At 54.3% G+C, this 18,984-nt stretch overlaps 1 protein-coding gene across 1 annotated transcript in view; it reads left to right on the plus strand.

The window, feature by feature from the left end:
* Nucleotides 1-884: 884 nt before the first annotated feature.
* Nucleotides 885-18,984, plus strand: part of FANCI (FA complementation group I) — a 31,867-nt gene continuing 13,767 nt past the window's right edge. Inside the window, exons 1-20 of the mRNA XM_054168765.1 lie at nt 885-982; nt 1,094-1,166; nt 2,165-2,295; nt 3,334-3,490; nt 3,580-3,637; nt 4,035-4,076; nt 4,555-4,678; nt 5,494-5,579; nt 6,511-6,643; nt 7,342-7,434; nt 7,895-8,031; nt 9,188-9,368; nt 9,971-10,058; nt 11,204-11,334; nt 12,268-12,338; nt 13,219-13,333; nt 14,817-14,939; nt 16,549-16,617; nt 17,822-17,923; nt 18,708-18,893. Of these exons, the coding sequence (XP_054024740.1) occupies nt 899-982; nt 1,094-1,166; nt 2,165-2,295; nt 3,334-3,490; nt 3,580-3,637; nt 4,035-4,076; nt 4,555-4,678; nt 5,494-5,579; nt 6,511-6,643; nt 7,342-7,434; nt 7,895-8,031; nt 9,188-9,368; nt 9,971-10,058; nt 11,204-11,334; nt 12,268-12,338; nt 13,219-13,333; nt 14,817-14,939; nt 16,549-16,617; nt 17,822-17,923; nt 18,708-18,893 (2,184 nt within the window). The 5' untranslated portion in view covers nt 885-898. The remainder of the gene's footprint in view (nt 983-1,093; nt 1,167-2,164; nt 2,296-3,333; nt 3,491-3,579; nt 3,638-4,034; nt 4,077-4,554; nt 4,679-5,493; nt 5,580-6,510; nt 6,644-7,341; nt 7,435-7,894; nt 8,032-9,187; nt 9,369-9,970; nt 10,059-11,203; nt 11,335-12,267; nt 12,339-13,218; nt 13,334-14,816; nt 14,940-16,548; nt 16,618-17,821; nt 17,924-18,707; nt 18,894-18,984) is intronic.

An 18,984-nucleotide genomic window follows, 5' to 3' on the forward strand; every position in this document is an offset into this window, starting at 1 on the left:
CCTGGCCATCATGCTCACTGCAGATGAAATTGTTTGGCAGTATCATGCACAACCCTTGGCATCACTAAGTGGGTGCTTCATCCCACTTAAAAGGGGAAAAGAAAAAGGGTCTTTGGATGCAGCAGCAGCCCTAAAGGGAGCCACCCCAAGGGTTTATGGCTGAGTCCCTGTGGGGAAGCTCTTGGCCAGGTCCAGTTATCCCCTTCCACATGGCCCCTGGCCTTAGGTGAACCTGCTTCTCCCTACTCCGCAGCGTCGGTTCCCACTCCCTGCAAGCACGGGGCTTGCAAAAGCTCCCATGCTGCTCTGGCACCGGATCCCCCGGCTAAATCCTGCTGCTTAAGGGTGGGCTAAACCTCTCGTGTGCCCAGGGCCACTCCTCGTGCCCCCCGGAATTAAGGGGTTTACTCGAAGGGATCCGCGCCCCACGTGGGTGGCACTCGCCGGGGCTGGGCAGCGCTGCCGCGAGGTGGCCCTGAATGGACACTTTGTACCCAGTGCCCCGGCTCCCTCCCCGCCGCCAGCCCCACGCCGCCCTGCACCCCACGCCGTAGCGCACCCCACGCCGTAGCGCACCCCGCGCCGCACCCCTAAACGTGCGCGCCCCCACACCGCTCCGCACCCCAGCCTGCCCGCACCCCACACCCTCTTCACACCCCACACGCGTTCATCACACGCTGTCCTTCAGCCCCTGCTGCCCTGCAGTCCGTGTGCCTGCACCCCACGCTGCCCCGCACCCCACGGGACTCGAACCCGCGGCTCCCGGGGCGGGCGGCGGGCGCGGGAAGTGCGCGCCCGGGGCGGGAGCTGTTGCCCCGGTGACTCGCGGCCGCTTCCGGGCGGGAATTTCGGGGCGGCGGAGCTGGGGCCCGGCCGGTCCGGGCGCCTCCGTGGGAACATGGCCCAGCGCATCCTGGCGCTGGCGGCCGAGGAGGCTCCGGAGCGGCTCCAGGAAGCCCTGCAGAGCATGAGGGAGAGCGAGGTGCGCGGCGCCCTGCGTGCGGGCGGCGGGGCTGGGGGCGTTGCGCTGCCGGGGCGAGGGTGGCTTGTCCGCGGGTGGGGTGCGACTGACCGCCTCCCCTTCCCCCTGCAGCTGGGCGATATGGTGACGAGGCAGGCTCTGAAGGGCAGGGAGACGGCAGCTTTGCTCAGAGTGATCTTCAAAGGTGGGTGAGCTGCGAGCTGCGCTTGGGGGGCAGGCGGGGAGGGCGACCGTGGCCCCAGCTGGCCGGGTGGTGCGGAGGGAAGTGTCACTTTGGTTTAAAACACAGCCAGGCTGGGCTGTCCCGGGGAAACGACATCTGGGGGTGCAGGGAAATCGACGGCCGTTTGTAATGAACCCCTGGCAAGTGAGCTTTACTTTGGGGAGCCCTGGGGTCTGAGCTGGTCAGCTGAGATTTGACTGCCAGCAGATCCTCCCCAACGTTTTGACACTTCCTGGTCTCCAGCAGCAGGCTGAATGAACCAGGGGGTGTGCCACAAGTGGATGAGTGCTTCAGCGATTTCATCCCAGAGCTCTCATTTCCTCTGCTCAGCTTATTTCTCTGTTTCGTCAGATAGGTAAAACAGGGAGCTGCAATGACATCAGCTCGATTGTTGCCCTGTTCCATTAAAGAACAGCCCCAAACAAAAGATCTCAGGGCTGGATTCCCATCTTAAGGGGAGGATTCAGTGTGAGCAGTGTTGTCTCTTGCTGGGTTTGGGTTTGCCTGTGGAATTCTGTGTGCTGCCTCAGGCTCTTTCCTGAGCCAATCCCATCCTGGGCTGCAGCAAGAGAAGCACAGCCAGCAGGTGGAGGGAGGTGATTCTCCCCCTCTACTCCACTCTGGTGAGAGCTCACCTGGAGTACTGCATTCACAGAATCAGAGGAAACACCCTGTTGGAAGAGACCTCCAAGCTCATCCAGTCCAACCCCTGACCCAGCACCGCAGGGTCCCCACTAAACCACATCCCTAAGCACCAGGTCCACAGGCTGCTTGAACGCCCCCAGGGATGGTGCCTCCAGCACTGCCCTGGGCAGCCTCTTCCAATGTTTGAGAACCCTCTCTGTGAAGAAGTATTTACCGGTTCAACCCTGCTCATTTCCTGTGGTTTAGCAGTGTGTTGTTTCTTGTGTAATTTCCCCCTCCCCCGTTCTTTGTTCTCTTTCTCTCCTCATTACAAGGCTCCCCTTGCTCCCAGCCCAGCGGCCTGCTCAGGAGGCTCCAGGTTTACAAGCACTGCATCCCACTGGTGGAGTCAGGGGACCTGCATTTGGGCAAGGTGTCTGAAATGATGGGCCTGCTGATGCTGGAGGTAGAGATTCCTTGGGGCTGGCTTTCCTGGGCTCTGCTGGGTATCATTTTGTGTGCAGACAGAGACATCTCGCTGAGGAGAGCGAGTTGTGTCCTTCCCGTGGGTCCACCCTGGGCTAAGCTGGTGTTGGAATATGCTCTCTGTGTGTGAATTATTCTATCATCCTATGAACCTGTGATTCCAAAGGTGATTCAGCTTTGGCTGTTCAGACTCAAAACTCCAAACTTGTAATTGCATCAGCTCGATTTTTGCCCTGTTCCATCAAAGAACAGTCCCAAGCAAAGATCTCAGGGCTGGATTCCCATCTCAGGGGGAGGATTCAGTGTGAGCAGTGTTGTCTCTTGCTGGGTTTTGGTGACAGTTTGGGTGTGCATGTGGAATTCTGTGCCTCAGGCTCTTTCCTGAGCCAATCCCATCCTGGGCTGCAGCAAGAGAAGCACAGCCAGCAGGTCAAGGGAGGTGATTCTCCCCTTCTACTCTGCTCTGGTGAGACCCCACCTGGAGCACTGTGTCCAGTTCTGGAGCCCCTAATTACAGGAAGGATCTGGAGGTGCTGGAAGGTGTCCAGAGCAGGGTCACGAGGATGAGCAGAGGGCTGGAGCTGCTCTGCTGTGAGGACAGACTGAGGGAGCTGGGGCTGTTCAGTCTGGAGAAGAGAAGGCTCTGAGGAGACCTAATTGTGGCCTTCCAGTATCTGAAGGGGGCTACAAGAAAGCTGGGGAGGGACTTTTGAGGGTGTCAGGGAGGGATAGGACTGGGGGAATGGAACAAAACTAGAAATGGGTAGATTCAGACTGGGTGTTAGGAAGAAGTTGTTCCCCATGAGGGTGGTGAGAGCCTGGCACAGGTTGCCCAGGGAGGTGGTGGAAGCCTCATGCCTGGAGGTGTTTGCAGCCAGGCTGGATGTGGCTGTGAGCAACCTGCTACAGTGTGAGGTGTCCCTGCCCATGGCAGGGAGGTTGGAACTGGCTGAGCCTTGAGCTCCCTTCCAACCCTAACCATTCTATGACTCTTTCCTGCTGCTGTGTCTTCTCCCAGGCTCGCCAGCTGCCAGGCCAGGCCTTGGCTGAGCTTGCCACCCTCTTTGTTGATGTTATTAAAAGTGGCAGCCTGTCCAATGGGAAATCCTTGGAGCTGTTTTCCACTGTTCTCGCTGCACTGGCCAATTCAAAGGAGAGCCTGGCTTATGGGAAAGGTAACCCCTCTCAGTTCCTTCTTCCCAGCCTGTCCTCCCCTCCTCTGGAATTGTCTCCTAAAAGATTTTTGCCCTTTTTTTTCCCCCAGGTGAACTGAATGGGGAAGAGTTTAAGAAGCAGCTGATAAATACCCTCTGCTCCAGCAAGTATGTCCCAGCTCTGCCAGCCCATGGCAAAACAGGGTGCTTCATGTCGTGCTCTGATGAGTTGGACGTCACCATCTGTGTCCTGTTCTGTCATCTTTGAATCTGTGCCCTCTGTGGCAGTGCCTTGTCTGGCTGGGAGGGCAGAGGAACACCCTGTTCCCACATCTTGCATGAACTGGTCTCAGGAAGTGCTTTTTCTTTTCAGAGCTGGGGCAGTTCAGAAGTGTTAACAAGCCTGGGTGCTTGCAAGGAGGGGGTGGGTGGTTTCTGGTGGGAGTCTTAATACCAGCATGTGGTGGGGACAGGGTGGCACTGAAGAATTGTGTGCAGGGAGGGGAAGGGCTAAGCCATAGCTTTGCTTGCTCTCCAATTTGCTGGCTGATTTTTGCTTTACCAGGTGGGACCCTCAGAATGTGATACACCTTGCCAACATGTTCAGGTAATCCTTTGTGCCCCTTCAGCACCAACACTTCCCTCTGCTGTGCTCAGGTCTGTGTCCTATTTCACATGCAGTCTGGGGGCAATGACAGATAGGAGGTCTGGCTGTGCCAAGACACAGCCTTCTGGATGGTTGGTCAATGAACATCCAATGTCAGATCCATGTGGATCCAAAAGCCAGCTGGGAAGGCATGCCCCCCTCCCCAAAGACTGGGCATGCCATCCTGGGTTTCATTCCCTGTGTGAGTGAGCCTTGCCAAATGAACAGCACATTAATGAACAGACACACTGTGGAGGAGATCTCAGCACCTAAGGTTGAAGAGTGTCCTGGGACAGGGTGTTGAGGGCTCTGTGGGGTGAGGACTTTGGGAGCTCTTGCTGCCCCTCTGGGGCAGCCTTGGTCTAGTTCTGGGGTGAATCTGCTGAGGGATTCTGGAGGAAATCAGTGAAATGCTCAGGCTGCATCTCTGATTCAACAGGGACATTCCACTGTCAGGAGAGGAGCTGCAGTTTGTGGTGGAAAAGGTCCTTAGGATGTTCTCCAAATTAGACCTGCAGGAGATTCCCCCTCTGGTCTATCAGCTGCTGCTGCTTTCTGCAAAGGTAAAAGCTCACAGGAGCTGCCCTCCCTCCCTAAGCATACCCCATGAGACAGCAATATGGAAAGGCTGAGCTACAGGCTGGATTTTGCTGGGAATCCTGTGCTGTGGGGAGCAGGACACAGCAGGACATCCAGAGGGATTTTTTTCCCCCCTAACTCCCTGTGGCCTTGTAAGCTGACTGCTCATCTTGAGCTTCCTTGTGGGGGAAGAAGGAAACAGTTGGGGAAAAAGGATGAGCACAGACCTAGAAGACAGCAGGGGTGATCTGGGGTTTTAAGCTTGGTTTTGCTCTCTCTCTGTCTGTGCTCTCCACACTGTAACAGGTCATGCAGTATGACTCTCTTCTGGGATGTATCCTGACTTGTCTCATGCCTTGTGCTCTTGCTGCAAGCAGAGGCTGCCAGTGGCATCTCTGCTCTTTGACAGGGTCATTTGCCTCTTTTGATTGCTTCATTTCAGACAGTGACAAAATGATCCAGTCAAAGCCAAATAACACATTCTGGAGGTCAAAATGCAGTGCTGGATGTGAGGGCAGGAGTTGAAAAGCCTTCCCAGCTGATAACAGCATGACAGATCCTTCCAAAGGTCCTTTCTAATTGGTAACAGCTTCTAACTAGCTTCATCCAACTCATCAATAAGTGCAGCCAAAAGAAAGGCACCAACCAAACCAGTCTCTTTAACTGGAAATGAGCCACACCTTGCAGTTTATGAGGGGAAGTGAAGGACACAATGCCATTTGTAACTGGTGTGGGATTAGAGTGTTCCCTGGGGTACTGCTGGCCCTGCAGTGGCTCACTGTCATGTCCTGCCTTGCAGGGCAGTAAGAGGGCTGTCCTAGAAGGAATCATCAGTTTTTTCAATCAGCTGGATAGGAGACAAAAGGAAGAACAGAAGGGTCCACAGTAAGTTCTTCCTGTCATCCCCTTCCCATTAAATACCTGGGTATGTGTGGGCACACTGGGCCTGCACAGGGCTCCTTCCAACCTGAGTGGTTAAGCCTTGTACAGGTACAAAGTCCTTGGTACATGACAAAGGATTTATGGCTTTGAATGGCTTGGTAGACCTGCAGCTGGGTCAGGCCAGTCCCAGGCACAAATCCAGGCTGGGTGCAGAGTGGGTTGAGAGCAGCCCTGAAGAAAGGGACTTGGGGGTGTTGGGTGCTGAGGAGCTCCCCAGGAGCCAGCAGTGCCCTCATGCAGCCCAGCAGGCAGCTGTGTGCTGGGCTGCAGCCAGAGGAATGTGGCCAGCAGGGCAAGAGAGGGGATTCTGCCCCTTGACTCTGCTCTGCTGAGACCTCACCTCCAATCCTGCCTCCAGTTCTGGTGTCCCCAGCATGAGAAGGACACAGAACTGCTGGAGGGAGTCCAGAGATGTCCTCAGAGATGATCCAAGGGCTGGAGCACCTCTGCTGTGAGGACAGGCTGAGGGAGCTGGGATTGTTCAGCCTGGAGAAGAAAGACTCCAGGGGGACCTTGGAGCTGCTTTCCAGTAGCTGAAGGGATCCTGCAGGAAGGCTGCAGAGGGACTTTTCCTGAGGGTGTCTAGAGACAGGACAAGGGGGAATGGTTAGAAGCTGAGGGAGAGCAGGGTTAGACTGGAGCTGAGGAAGAAGTTCTTCAGCAGGAGGGTGGTGAGACTCTGGAACAGGCTGCCCAGGGAGGCTGTGGCTGCCTTCTTCCTCCCCGCGGGTATTGAAGGCCAGGTTGGATGAGGCCCTGAGCAGCTGAACCTAGTTGAGAGGTGTCCCTGCCCATGGTGGGGAGGTTGGAGCAGATGCTCTGTAAGGTCCCTTCCACCCTGAGCCATTCTCTGATTTTTCTGCTAAACTCACAGATCAGTGGAGCTCGAGGTAGCCACGATGCCCCTGGAGCAGCTGCGCCACGCGGAGGGCACCGTTATCCTCCACATTGCCTCTGTTATCAACCTGGATCAGGACCTGGGCGAGGAGCTGATCAAGCATCTCATGGTAGGAGAGGGATGGAGCAGGCAGTGCTCCTGAAGATGTTGAATCAGGGTGTTTAGAGCTGGTCTGGGTGGTTATCTGTAGAAGAGATTGAATGATTCCCATGGGGGCAGTCACGGTGACTTTAACATAGAACCACAGAATCACCCAGGTTGGAAAAGACCTCAGAGATCACCAAGTCCAACCTGTCACCCAACACCTCCTGACAACTAAACCATGGCTCCAAGTGCCACATCCAATCCCCTCTTGAACACCTCCAGGGATGGTGACTCCACCACCTCCCTGGGCAGCACATTGCAGTGGCCAATTGCTCTCCTCACCTCCAGCCTAAATCTCCCCTGGCACAGCTTGAGACTGTGTCCTCTTGTTCTGGTGCTGGTTGCCTGGGAGAAGAGACCAGCCCCCCCAACTACCTCCCTTCAGGTAGTTGTAGACAGCAAGAAGGTCTTCCCTGAGCCTCCTCTTCTCCAGGCTAAGCAACCCCAGCTCCCTCAGCCTCTCCTCACAGGGCTGTGCTCCAGACCTCTCCCCAGCCTCCTTGCCCTTCTCTGGACACCTTCAAGTGTTTCAATGTCCTCCTTAAACTGAGGGGCCCAGAACTGGACACAAGTGCTTAACACGTGCCTGAAAGCTTCCCTAAACTTGCAGGAGGCTGCAGTTGACCTTAAGAAGCTTTCTGAGTGTTGTTTGTCATCTTCCAGAGCGAGCAGCAGAAGGACCCTGGTCGAGCCCTGTGTCCCTTCAGCGTGGCTCTGCTGCTGTCGGTCGCAGTGAAACACAGACTGCAGGAGCAGGTATGTGGCTGCTAAGCTCACACAGAACTTCCACTGCACTCCTTGTAGAGGAAAGGAAGCACTGTTAGGTCAGAGTCCCATCAGAATTAGGCTCTGAATGGCTTCAGGATGCTCCTGGAGAGGCAGTTAGGTCATTGGTGTGCTGTGGCTTACGGACCCCAGAGCGATATCAGCGTTTCCCAGGGCTGTGGTTGCTGTGGCTTTGGGTTAGAGGGCAAAAAAAGCAAGGTCTTATTTTCCTAATGTTTTGGCTCTCTGGTGGCCACCTGAAGAGGATCTTGGCAGCAAGTTCCCCTCCTTGAGGCACTTAATGAGGTTGGTGTGTTTGTCCTGAGAAAGAAGGGAGTGCAGGTTCTTGGCAGGGTGTTCTGAAACTGCTGCTCTTACTGGAGCGGACCCAAGCCTCTACAGGTCCCAGTTCAAAGCTCATTTCCTCACACTCAGTGATTTTACCTTCCAGATATTTGATTTCTTGAAAACATCAATCACAAGAAGCTGCAAGGACCTGCAGTTCCTCCAGGCCTCCAAGTTCCTGCAGGATTTGTTTCCTCACCAGTATGATGTCAGCTCTGTAATCCTGGAAGTGGTGCAAAATAGGTGAGGGCTTGCCACGGGCTGCAGGGCACCCACTGGGCTTTGGGAGCAGAGTCTCAGCCTCACCAGGGTGCTCTGGGCTGCTGCTGACCAGATGCCAGCAGGGAACAGTGTCCAACTCCACAGTTTTAATCCCAGTGTTACATTGGTGAATTAAAACAAGCCAATAACCAAGAAGGCAATGAAGAGAAGCTGGATAAATCTGCTCCCTGTACCTCAAACCTTGGCAGCTGATGGAACAAAGGACTCCCTTGGATCAGGCTCCTTTCTGCTGCTTACTGGTGAAGCAGTGGATGAGAGGAGTCATGCTGCTGGCTGGAGTTTGTGTGCTGGTCAAGGGATCAGTGAAAGGTTCACTCTTTTCTTCCCCCCCCACCATGGATAGTCCTCTGAGCATCCTGTGGGATAGCTCTGTGATCTGTCACCAGCTCTCCTTCAGTTCCTGTTCTAGCTTCCTGGCTGACTTGAAAGCCTGAGGATCAGCAGGGTAGTTGTGCACCCTGGCTGGATCCTGCTGTCACACCCAGGTTAGACTTGAGTGCACAGAGCAAGGGAACTTTTGGACTGGAAAGGAAGTGTGAAGGTTGGAGAGCTAGGACTGCAAGATGGGTTGTGCTGTCCCTCAGCCTGAAGACAGCCTAGAGGAGACTCCAAGGAGACCTCAGAGCTGCCTTCCAATAGCTGAAGGGATCCTCCAGGAAGGCTGCAGAGGGACTTTTCTTGAGGGTGTCTAGAGACAGGACAAGGGGGAATGGTTTGAAGCTGAGGCAGAGCAGGGTTAGACTGGAGCTGAGGAAGAAGCTCTTCAGTAGGAGGGTGGTGAGACTCTGGAATAGGCTGCCCAGGGAGGCTGTGGCTGCTTCCTGCTTGGGGGTTGCTGAAGGCCAGGCTGGATGAGGCCTTGAGCAGCTGAGTCTAGCTGAGAGGTGTCCCTGCCCATGGTGGGGATGTTCCAGTAGATGATCTGTGAGGTCCTTTCCACCCTGAGCCATTCTGTGGGGCTGCAAGGGACATCATCTTCCCTGGAGTGATCAAAGCATCTCTCACTGCTGCTTTGGACCCTGGAATGACTGCAGAAGATTTTACTTTAAGATCTCTAGTCTCAACCTTTTCTGTGTCTAAGCTGTTTGTTTCCTGGTCTGTTTCCTGTTTTCCTCAGTGCCTTTGGCTGGGACCACGTTACTCAGGGCCTGGTGGATCTTGGCTTCAGCCTCATGGAATCATATGAACCAAAAAAGCCTTTTGGAGGAAAAGCTGCTGATACCAGTTATGGCCTTTCCAAAATGCCAGCCCAGCAGGCTTGCAGACTGGGAGCAAGCATCCTGCTGGAAACATTTAAGGTAGTGCATGCTTTGGAGAGGATTTCTGGGGGGAGGGAAGGGAACTCTGTTCCTGCTCTCTTGGAAAGCGGTGCCAAGCCCTTGGCTGCTGTATCCACCACGAGGGTTTTACCAACAGGACCAGATGTAGGCTCCTGCCTGCCCCTGTCCTGCTGGAAGAAGCCATCCTCATAAAGACCTGGCCCTAAATCCTTCCTTTTACCATGACAGCTTGCACAATCCCTTCTGCAGTATGAAAGAAACTGCTGAGAAGGTAGAGAAATTCAGAGGTACAAAGAGAAGCTGGCAGAGGTGGGGCTGAAGGCAGCACCTTCACTGAAGTGCTGAATTGGCAGCCCACAGCCCATTTGACCCTCTGTGTTCCAAATGTGGTGTGTGAGCCTCTCTGAGGTGCTGGCTCTGAGTGGCCTGGGATGAAATCTGAACCAAGCTGTGAATTCAGCTGCAAAAGAGGGGAGTGCTGGCAGCCAGTCCCAGCTTACCTGGCAGGTCTGGATTTGCTTTGTGCTGCAGGATGCCTGTGCTGGGAGGTGCAGTAATGTCTTCAGCTGATGTGGGGCTTGATGTGGGTTTTTTTCACTTACTGTTTTTTCTCATTTCAGGTTCATGAGGCCATCAGGAGTGATATCCTGGAGCAGGTCCTGAACAGAGTCCTCACAAAAGCAGCATCTCCTGTCAGCCATTTCATAGGTAACAAAGAGCAATGTGTCCTGCTCGGGGGGGGGCACTCAGAAGGTAGCTTCTCAGAGCAGCTTAGACAATCACAGAATGGTTTGGGTTGGAAGGGAACCTTTAAAAGTCATCCAGTCCAACCCCCTCTGCAGTCAGCAGGGACACCTTCAACTAAATCAGGTTGCTCAGAGCCCCATCCAGCCTGACCTTGAAGCATTCCAGGGATGGGACATCCATCACCTGCTTGGGCAACCTGTGCCAGTGTCTCACCACCCCCATTGTAAAAAGCTTCTATCTAGTCTAAGTCTTCCCTCTTTTAGTTTGAAACCATCACCCCTTGTCCTGTGGCAGCAGACCCTGCTGAGAAGTTTGTTTCTGTCTTTCTTATCAGCTCCCTTTCAGTGCTGAATGGCAGCTCTGAGGTCTCCCTGGAGCCTTCTCTGGTCTCCAAGCCAAACCACCCCAACCCTCTTAGCCTTTCTTCATAGCAGAGGTGCTTCAGCCCTCTCATCATTTTTGTGACCTCCTCTGGGCCCTTGCTCCAACATCTCCCTGTCCTTCTTGTGTGGAGGACTCCAGAGCTGGACCACAGTAGTGCAGGTGGGGTCTCAGCAGAGCAGAGGGGCAGAGTGCCTGCCCTTGGGCTGCTGGCCACACTGCTTTGGATGCAGCCTGGGACACAGCTGACTTTGTGAAGTTCCTGCAGACATGACCAAGAAGAGGAGTTGTCCCTTCCCCTCCTACTGAAGTGTCAGCTGCCTCAGATCACCCTGTCTTCAGTGCAGGTGACAAACAGGTCTGCAAGTAGCTGCCATGGAGCAGCTGCCCCACAGGGAGCTGGTGTCAGTAACTTGTGACACATTCCTGCCCCTGCCTTCCTGCTCCCCCTTGGGCAGCTGCTTGGCAGTCACTGGGGCTGCTGAGCTGCCTGTGCTGCAGCCTCTTCTCTTATACCTCAGTGCCCTCTGGTGGGGTGAGGCCCTGCAGCCAGGTTGTGAGCTTTGCACACTTGGTGCCTGCAGCAGAGCTCAGGTTTTTGGTCCTCCTCCTCCCCTGGCCTCTCCCTGTAGCTGGAAGGGCTTGGCTATTCTGTAACGGTTAGCTCTGGAGGCATTTCCTGCCCTCTGGGTAGCAGCTGCTCCTTTGCTCCTTCTGTTTTTCAGACTTGCTGTCCAGCATTGTTGTGTCTGCCCCTCTTGTGCTTCAGTCCTCCTCCTCCAAAGTCACAGAGACCTTTGACAATCTCTCCTTTCTGCCCATCGACACGGTGCAAGGCCTGCTCCGGGCAGTGCAGGTAAAGAGCTGCATTTCCCCACCAACATCCTCAGTAGTGACAGCCCTGGGCCACAGTTCTGGGCATGATCCAATAACCACCCCCTCCTGAAACAGCCCTTCATGCTCTGCTGTGGTTGTTCAGTGCAGCATGGAGCTCTGCCCTCTAGCAGGAAGCATATGGTGCAGTCTGGCGTGGTCCTGAGCTGCTCTGTGCTGACCTTTCAGCTGGAAGATGCCCAGATGCTGCACACTGTAGAGAACCAAGCAGACAGTGTTTAGCTGAGCAGCTGTAGCTGTCATCTTGATTTTGTTTTATCTCCTCCCAAGCTCCATGTCAGTGTTTGTCTTTGCTTGGGTTGAGATAGGATGTTAGGGGTTGGAAGGGACCTCTGAAGATCATGGAGTCCAACCCCTGCCAGAGCAGGAGCATAGAATCCAGCCCAGGTCACCCAGGAACACATCCAGATGGGGCTTGAAAGTCTCCAGAGAAGGAGACTCCACAACCCCTCTGGGCAGCCTGCTCCAGTGCTCTGTGACCCTCACAGTGAAGAAGTTCCTGCTCATGTTGAGGTGGAGCCTCCTGTGCTGGAGTTTATATCCATTGCCACTTGTCCTATCCCAGGGTGCAACTGAGCAGAGCCTGTCCCTTCCATCCTGACCCCCAGCCCTCAGATACATCAGCTACTGCCCTGCCATTCAGCTCAGCCCAGTCTGGGGGGGAGCAGTTCTTTTCCCCAGCCCTTGCACTGTGTCCTCACTAACCTGAGGAGGTGTCTCACTGCTCCAGCTCTCTGGGTTTAATTTTACATGGGTTTTATTTTGGTTCCCCTGCTGGAGTGATGACAGTGTTGGAAATGCAGGGCCAGATGGGCCTGAGGAAGATGAGCTCATATGCCCTGAGGGCTTGGCATGCCTTTGTGTTTTTCTCTCCAAAGTCTATCTTCCTTTCCAGCCTCTACTCAAAGTCAGCATGTCAGTGAGGGACTCCCTGATACTTGTCCTCCAAAAAGCTATTTTTTCCAGGTAAGCTGGGAAAGGGATGCTTTGAGAAGATGTCTCCAACTCACCTGTGGGTTTGGAGCAGAGATGGGTTTGGGTTGTGCTGGCTGAGTGTCTTCTTACCATGTTCTTCCCCAGAACCAGAGGGTGACAGCTGCCATCCACCCCTTTAGCCTAGGGCTGTTACACAGCAGCAGCTCTACCCAACCCCAAACCCAACCCCAGCTGAATGGGCTCTGGAAATTCAGAAACTGCTGGGAACTCCAAATTTGAAGGCAAAATTAAACCCAGTTCCCACAGGTGTTTACACAGCTGAGTGCATCCAGATGCTAGAGAGGCTGGAAGGAGCCAGGGAGCAGAGTGCTGAGCTGCCACCTTCCCTCTGATCCCTCTCAAGGTGGGGGAGAAGCAGACTTGTTGTCTCAGTAATGCTTAGAGCACACCATCCTGCTGCCTTCACGGTGCTCTGCTCACAGACTGGATGTGGCTGGGCAGTGGCTGCCTGGTTGTGAACCCAGAAGTGCTGCTTAGGATGATTGTTCAAGCCAGGGGCTTGGGAAAGGCACAGGGTTTCAGTGAGCAAAGCCACACACCAGCTGTTTGGGAGGAATTTCCCATCCCTGAGCTCTCTTGAGACTCTTCCCATTCCAGCTGCCAGGGGACATTTGATGCTTGAGTCTTGGCTTGGTGCTGTCCCTCAGGGTGAGCAAGGAGGGAAAGGAAATTGAATGTTGTGAGGTTGTAGAGCAAGGGAGTTCCCAGGCTGTGCTGTCCTCTTGGGGGTAGAGTCCCATGGGGCCCAGCCACTCTCTATTTGGGGACCCTTCTTCATTCTCAGCTCTTCTTTTGTGTTCCCTTGCTTCCTTTTTCCCTCATGCTCCCCTCTCCTGCCCTTGCCCCACAGGCAGCTGGATGCTCGCAAAGCAGCTGTGGCTGGATTTTTGCTTCTCTTAAGAAATTTTAAGGTCCTGGGCAGCTTGTCCTCTTCCCAGTGCAGCCAGGCCATTGGTGCCACTCAGGTAAGTGCTGTCCTGCACTCCCTGGTGTGGATATGTCACAGGATCACAGAACGCTGGGAGCTGGAAGGGACCTGGAAAGCTCATCCAGTCCAACCCCCCTGCCAGAGCAGGGCACACAGAGCACAGCCAGGCAGGCTCTGAAAGTCTCCAGAGAAGGAGACTCCACAAGCTCTCTGGGCAGCCTGCTCCAGGGCTCTGGCACCCTCACAGTGATGAAGTTTTGCCTTCTGTTCCTGTGGCACCTCCTCTGCTCCAGCTTGCCCCCAGTGCCCCTTGTCCTGTCACTGGACATCCCTGGGCACAGCCTGGCTCTGTCCTCCCAGCACTGCCCTGCACATCTTTATCACCAGCAATGAGGTCAGCCCTCAGGCTCCTTTGCTCCAAGCTAAAGATCCCCAGCACCCTCAGCTTGTCCTCACAGGGTGATGTTCCACTGCCTCCAGTATCTTTGTGTCTCTGCACTGGACCCTCTCAGGCACATGAGGCAGTCTTGTGTCTGTTGTACACTGTCTGAAACACCTCAGGAGTGGTTCTCCAAAGCAGCAATGCAACTTCAGCAGGGCTTAGTCCTGGAAGGAAAGCTTTGGGAAGTGCAGTGTGCAAAGAGAACCTGGCTCAGGGAGGTTGCTTCTCAGAGTCATTCTCTCTTCCAGCACTGGTGTGCAGAAAAGGACCTGGGGGTACTGGTTGACAGCCAGCTGAACATCAGCCAGCAGTGTGCCCAGGTGGCCAAGAAGGCCAATGGCATCCTGGCCTGCATCAGGAACAGTGTGGCCAGCAGGAGCAGGGAAGTCATTGTGCCCTGTACTCTGCATTGGTTAGGCCACACCTTGAGTCCTGTGTCCAGTTCTGGGCCCCTCAGTTTAAGAAGGACATTGAGAGACTTGAAGGTGTCCAGAGAAGGGCAACAAAGCTGGGGAGGGCTCTGGAGCACAGCCCTGTGAGGAGAGGCTGAGGGAGCTGGGGTTGCTTAGCCTGCAGAAGAGGAGGCTCAGGGGTGACTTCATTGCTCTCTACAACTCCCTGAAGGGAGGTAGTTGGGGCTGTTGGTCTCTTCTCCCAGGTAACCAGCACCAGAACAAGAGGACATAGTCTCAAGCTGTGCCAGGGGAGGTTTAGGCTGGAGGTGAGGAGAAAGTTCTTCCCAGAGAGAGTAATTGGTCACTGGAGTGTGCTGCCCAGGGAGGTGGTGGAGTCACCATCCCTGGAGGTGTTCAAGAGGGGATTGGATGTGGCACTTGAAGCCATGGTTTAGTTAGTCATAAGGTTTTGGGTGACAGGTTGGTCTTGATGATCTCTGAGGTCTTTTCCAACCTGGCTGATTCTATGCTGAGGAGCTCCATGGTGGTGCTAAGAGCCTGGCAGCGCTCTAGGGAGCATTTCTGTGATCCTTTAGGGGCTGGGCCCCTCCTCACCTTGCTCCTGTGTTGTGATCTCTGAGAACTGTAAGCAGGACTGTAACATGACTAATATTCCCTCTCAGGTCCAGGCAGATGTTCATACCTGCTATAACTCTGCAGCTAATGAGGCCTTCTGCCTTGAAATCCTGGGCAGCCTGAGGTGCTGCCTGAGCCAGCAGGCGGACATTCGGCTCATGTTGTACGAGGTGAGCATGGCCTCTGCCATCTCCTTTTTAAACACCACTGCTGCTGCAGGTCCAGGGAAATAATCATCACAGCAGCCCATCATCACCTCAGGTATCTTGGGACACAGCTGCTAAGGACTGGGGGTGTTTTTTTGGGAGGTTTGGTTGGTTTTTTTCAACCCTCCTTCAATTTATTTGGGAGCATTCTGAGGCCAGAGGCACAGTGATCTCTCTCCCTCAGCTCACCCTGCCCAAGAACCACATTCTGAGGCCAGAGGCACAGTGATCTCTGTCCCTCAGCTCACCCTGCCCAAGAACCACATTCTGAGGCCAGAGGCACAGTGATCTCTGTCCCTCAGCTCACCCTGCCCAAGACCCACATTCTGAGGCCAGAGGCACAGTGATCTCTGTTCCTCAGCTCACCCTGCCCAAGACCCACATTCTGAGGCCAGAGGCACAGTGATCTCTGTCCCTCAGCTCACCCTGCCCAAGACCCACATTCTGAGGCCAGAGGCACAGTGATCTCTGTCCCTCAGCTCACCCTGCCCAAGACCCACATTCTGAGGCCAGAGGCACAGTGATCTCTGTCCCTCAGCTCACCCTGCCCAAGACCCACATTCTGAGGCCAGAGGCACAGTGATCTCTCTCCCTCAGCTCACCCTGCCCAAGACCCACATTCTGAGGCCAGAGGCACAGTGATCTCTGTTCCTCAGCTCACCCTGCCCAAGACCCACATTCTGAGGCCAGAGGCACAGTGATCTCTCTCCCTCAGCTCACACTGCCCAAGAACCACAAAAAAAAGAGGAGGCTCTCTTCCTGTGGTGTGGCCTGAGAAGTGGGAGGTGTACTTGATGCCCAGTGTCTTAATGGGCATTGGACAGAGTTGCTTGTAGTCAGTGCTGAGCTCCAAAGCAAGCCCTGACTGGAGGCTATGGGGAAGCTTCCCCAGAGACTGCATCAGGGATCTGTCTCCTTTTTTTGTGTCCTCCTTCTGCAAGTTTCTAGGAAGGTTAGTCCCTCCCTGAGGTTTCTTAGGGCTGATGGCCTGATACCAAGAGCCTTTTTTGTGTGTGTGTGTGTATCTTAGCTCCTGAGACAACTCTGAGGTACCCTCCTGAGGGAAAAATCCTCTTTAGGTCAGAGGTGTTTTGTTTCCTTCTCGCCTTGGTTGGGCTGACCTTTGGTGAGCTGCAAGCTTTTTGCTGTGTGTTTGCTTTACCCCTCCACTGAGTTTTTTTACAGGCTGGAGGATTTTTTCCCCCCCCTCTCCCATAGTTCCCCCACTGCCTTGTTTTGCCTTTGAAGCAGGATTTCACAGTTTGAAGTTGGATCTGGCGCTGGTGTTAAATAGCAGCAAAAGTCACTCTGGGCTCGGTGCCACTGCTGCTAGGGAGATACAGCCTGTGAGAGGGCCCCTGTGAGGAAATTCATCCTCCTTCTGATTCATCCCTTCTTTCTGTGGTGCCTTGGCCTTGCCAGCTACGGGGTTTTACGCTGAGCACATTGCCACTTGCTCGTGGTCCCTTGCAGCGCCCGAGGGTCACTGCCGCCTTATGACGCCGGTTTCAGTGTGCCTGTGGCTTCTGCTCTTGCTGGTGAGAGCCAACCTGTCCTCCCTTCCTGTCTGCAGGGGTTCTATGATGTCCTTCGCAGGAACTCCCAGCTGGCCAGCTCCATCATGGAGACTCTCCTGTCCCAGGTGAGTGCTGCCCTGTGCTGGGGCTGCAGGCGCCGGCGGGGCTGCGCTGCCGCCGCTCTGAGCAGGCAGCTGGGGTTAAAGAGTGGGGAAACATTTCTCCCTTACCCTGGAAACATGTTTGAAAGTGCTGTGGCACTTCTCTGAGGAGCTGTTCAAATCCCTGCTGTGCTGAGAGAGCAGCCTAGGTGAACACCTGGAGGCTGGTTCATATCCTGTCACAGGCTGGAAGGGAAGGGATGTCGGAGCCCTTCCCAAGCCTCCAGCTGGGAGGTGCTGTGAGAAGGGTGAGCCCAGTGCTCTGTGCACTCCCTGCTCCTCAGCAGTTGCCCTCCCATACCTCCCCAAGGATGTGTGCTGACACAGTAATTACTGTTACTGTCCTCCCATCAGGAGAATACCCAAGTCCATGGAGGATCTGGGAGGATTAACTCATTCCCCAGGAGTGTTGCTCATGGCAACAAGACAATCACATTGCCTCCATCCATGGACAGGCTGTGCTTTCTTGTAGACAAGTCATTTTCTTCCCTTTAATCATCCAGAGAGTTCATGCTGACTAATTCCAGCTTTCCCATGACAGCACAGGGTCTGAGATAGGAACATGAACAGAGCCAAGCCAGCTTTTGGGTAACAGAGGGCACTTCATGGGAGCTTGGTCTAAAGGTTTAATGTTTTGTCTCATTGCTATCTGCATAACTTTGCCCATTCCACACTGGTCCTGTGTCAGTACTTGGAGCATATCTCTCCTTTGGTGTGCCAAACAGCCAGGAACTGGTACAAGCATGGTCTCTCGTGGTTTGTTTTGGTGTCAGGTGGAGCCTGTGTCACTGACTGCACCCATAGGCCAGGACACACCACAGCAGAGCCAAGCCTCTGGGCGATGACAGGCACCAGAAGCTGTTACTTGTCCTGACTGTTCAGGGGATGGGCAGCACTGCAGGCAAAGTGCAAGTGGGGTTGCATGTTGAGGCAACACAACAGCAAGTGGTCAGATAAACCTGCTTTTGTCCTGGCTGAGAGGCACCTAAGCAGCTCAGGAGGGGGTTTCAGGTACGAGTAGAGCAGCTGATGTGGCTCAGGGATGTGTTCAGGCTCGTTATTGCAGTGCCAGCTTTCACTCCATGGGAGATGATCCTGTTCTGTTTTCAAGCACCCTGAGAGGCTCAGTCACCAGCTAACTGGTTATTTCTCTTGTTTTCTATGGCAGATAAAGCAGTATTACTTGCCCCAGCCAGACCTGCTGCCTCCTCTGAAGCTTGAGGGATGTATCATGGCTCAAGGAGATCAAATCTTCCTGCAGGAACCACTGGTAAGAGCTGTGCTGGCTGGCCACAGCTGCAGGCACATCTGCTGTGCTGTGTTTTAGTTGTGCTGCTGCATGAGCTGCATATTTTGTGTTTCTTCAGCCTTTTCTGGCCTGGAGCAGCTCTTTTAGTAACAGTAGAGCTGGGCACCTCACCCCTGTCTCAGGCTTTCTGTCAGAGCTCCACTAGCACAGTGGTTTAGGGGGACCTGTGTGAGAAATGCTCTAAGAGTAGTGAGTCCTGTTATCCTGTATTGAGATCACCATGGCTTGGGGAGGGATTTTGGCCCCTCCTTCACCTTAACTCCACATCAAACAGTTGAGCAGTGTGTGTGTAGCAGAGGGTTTGCTCCTTTGAAAGTGCTGGAGGTGAGACCTCAGTGATTGGGTTCAAAGGAAGCATTCAAATGAATCACTCTGTTTCCCCCTAAGGAAGCTCCCACCCTGTGCTGCAGCAGCACACCCAGGAAGGGAGCAGGCACTTCTCTAGAGTAAGAGCCCTTTTGGGAATTCCTTTTCCATCTCCTTCAGCAGTTGAGGCAGCTGGGTGAGGGAGCAGTGGGAGTTAAGTGTCTGCATCCCCTGTTGGCAAGCTTGGGCAGACAGCCTTGTCTGAAGCTAGAGGTGGGCAGCTGCGTTCAGCACTGCAGGTCCCCTCCTTCTGGGAATGAGACACTGAGTCTCATGTGAACCTCCAAAGGGAGCTATGGCTCTTTGCAGCCAGCTAGAACAGTCTGTCAGTGACCTCCAGCCAGAAGGCTGAACGTGACTGCGTGGCTGCTGCCTTCAGGCCCATCTGCTCTGCTGTATCCAACACTGCCTGGCCTGGTATAAGAGCACTGCACGTCTGTGCCAAGGAGCTGAAGAGGAGGAGGAGGAGGAGGAGGAGGAGGTGGGATTTCAGCAAAACTTTGAAGAGATGCTAGAATCTGTCACAAGAAGAATGATCAAGAGTGAGCTGGAAGACTTTGAACTGGTAAATCACATTCTCAGTTTGGCTCAGTGGAAGAAGACACCGAGTTCTTGTCAGGCTTGGAGGAGATTTGTTTTCTCACTTCTTTCCTTTA

The sequence above is a fragment of the Dryobates pubescens genome, chromosome 17 (assembly GCF_014839835.1).
Source record: "Dryobates pubescens isolate bDryPub1 chromosome 17, bDryPub1.pri, whole genome shotgun sequence".
Classification (NCBI taxonomy): Eukaryota; Metazoa; Chordata; class Aves; order Piciformes; family Picidae; genus Dryobates; species Dryobates pubescens.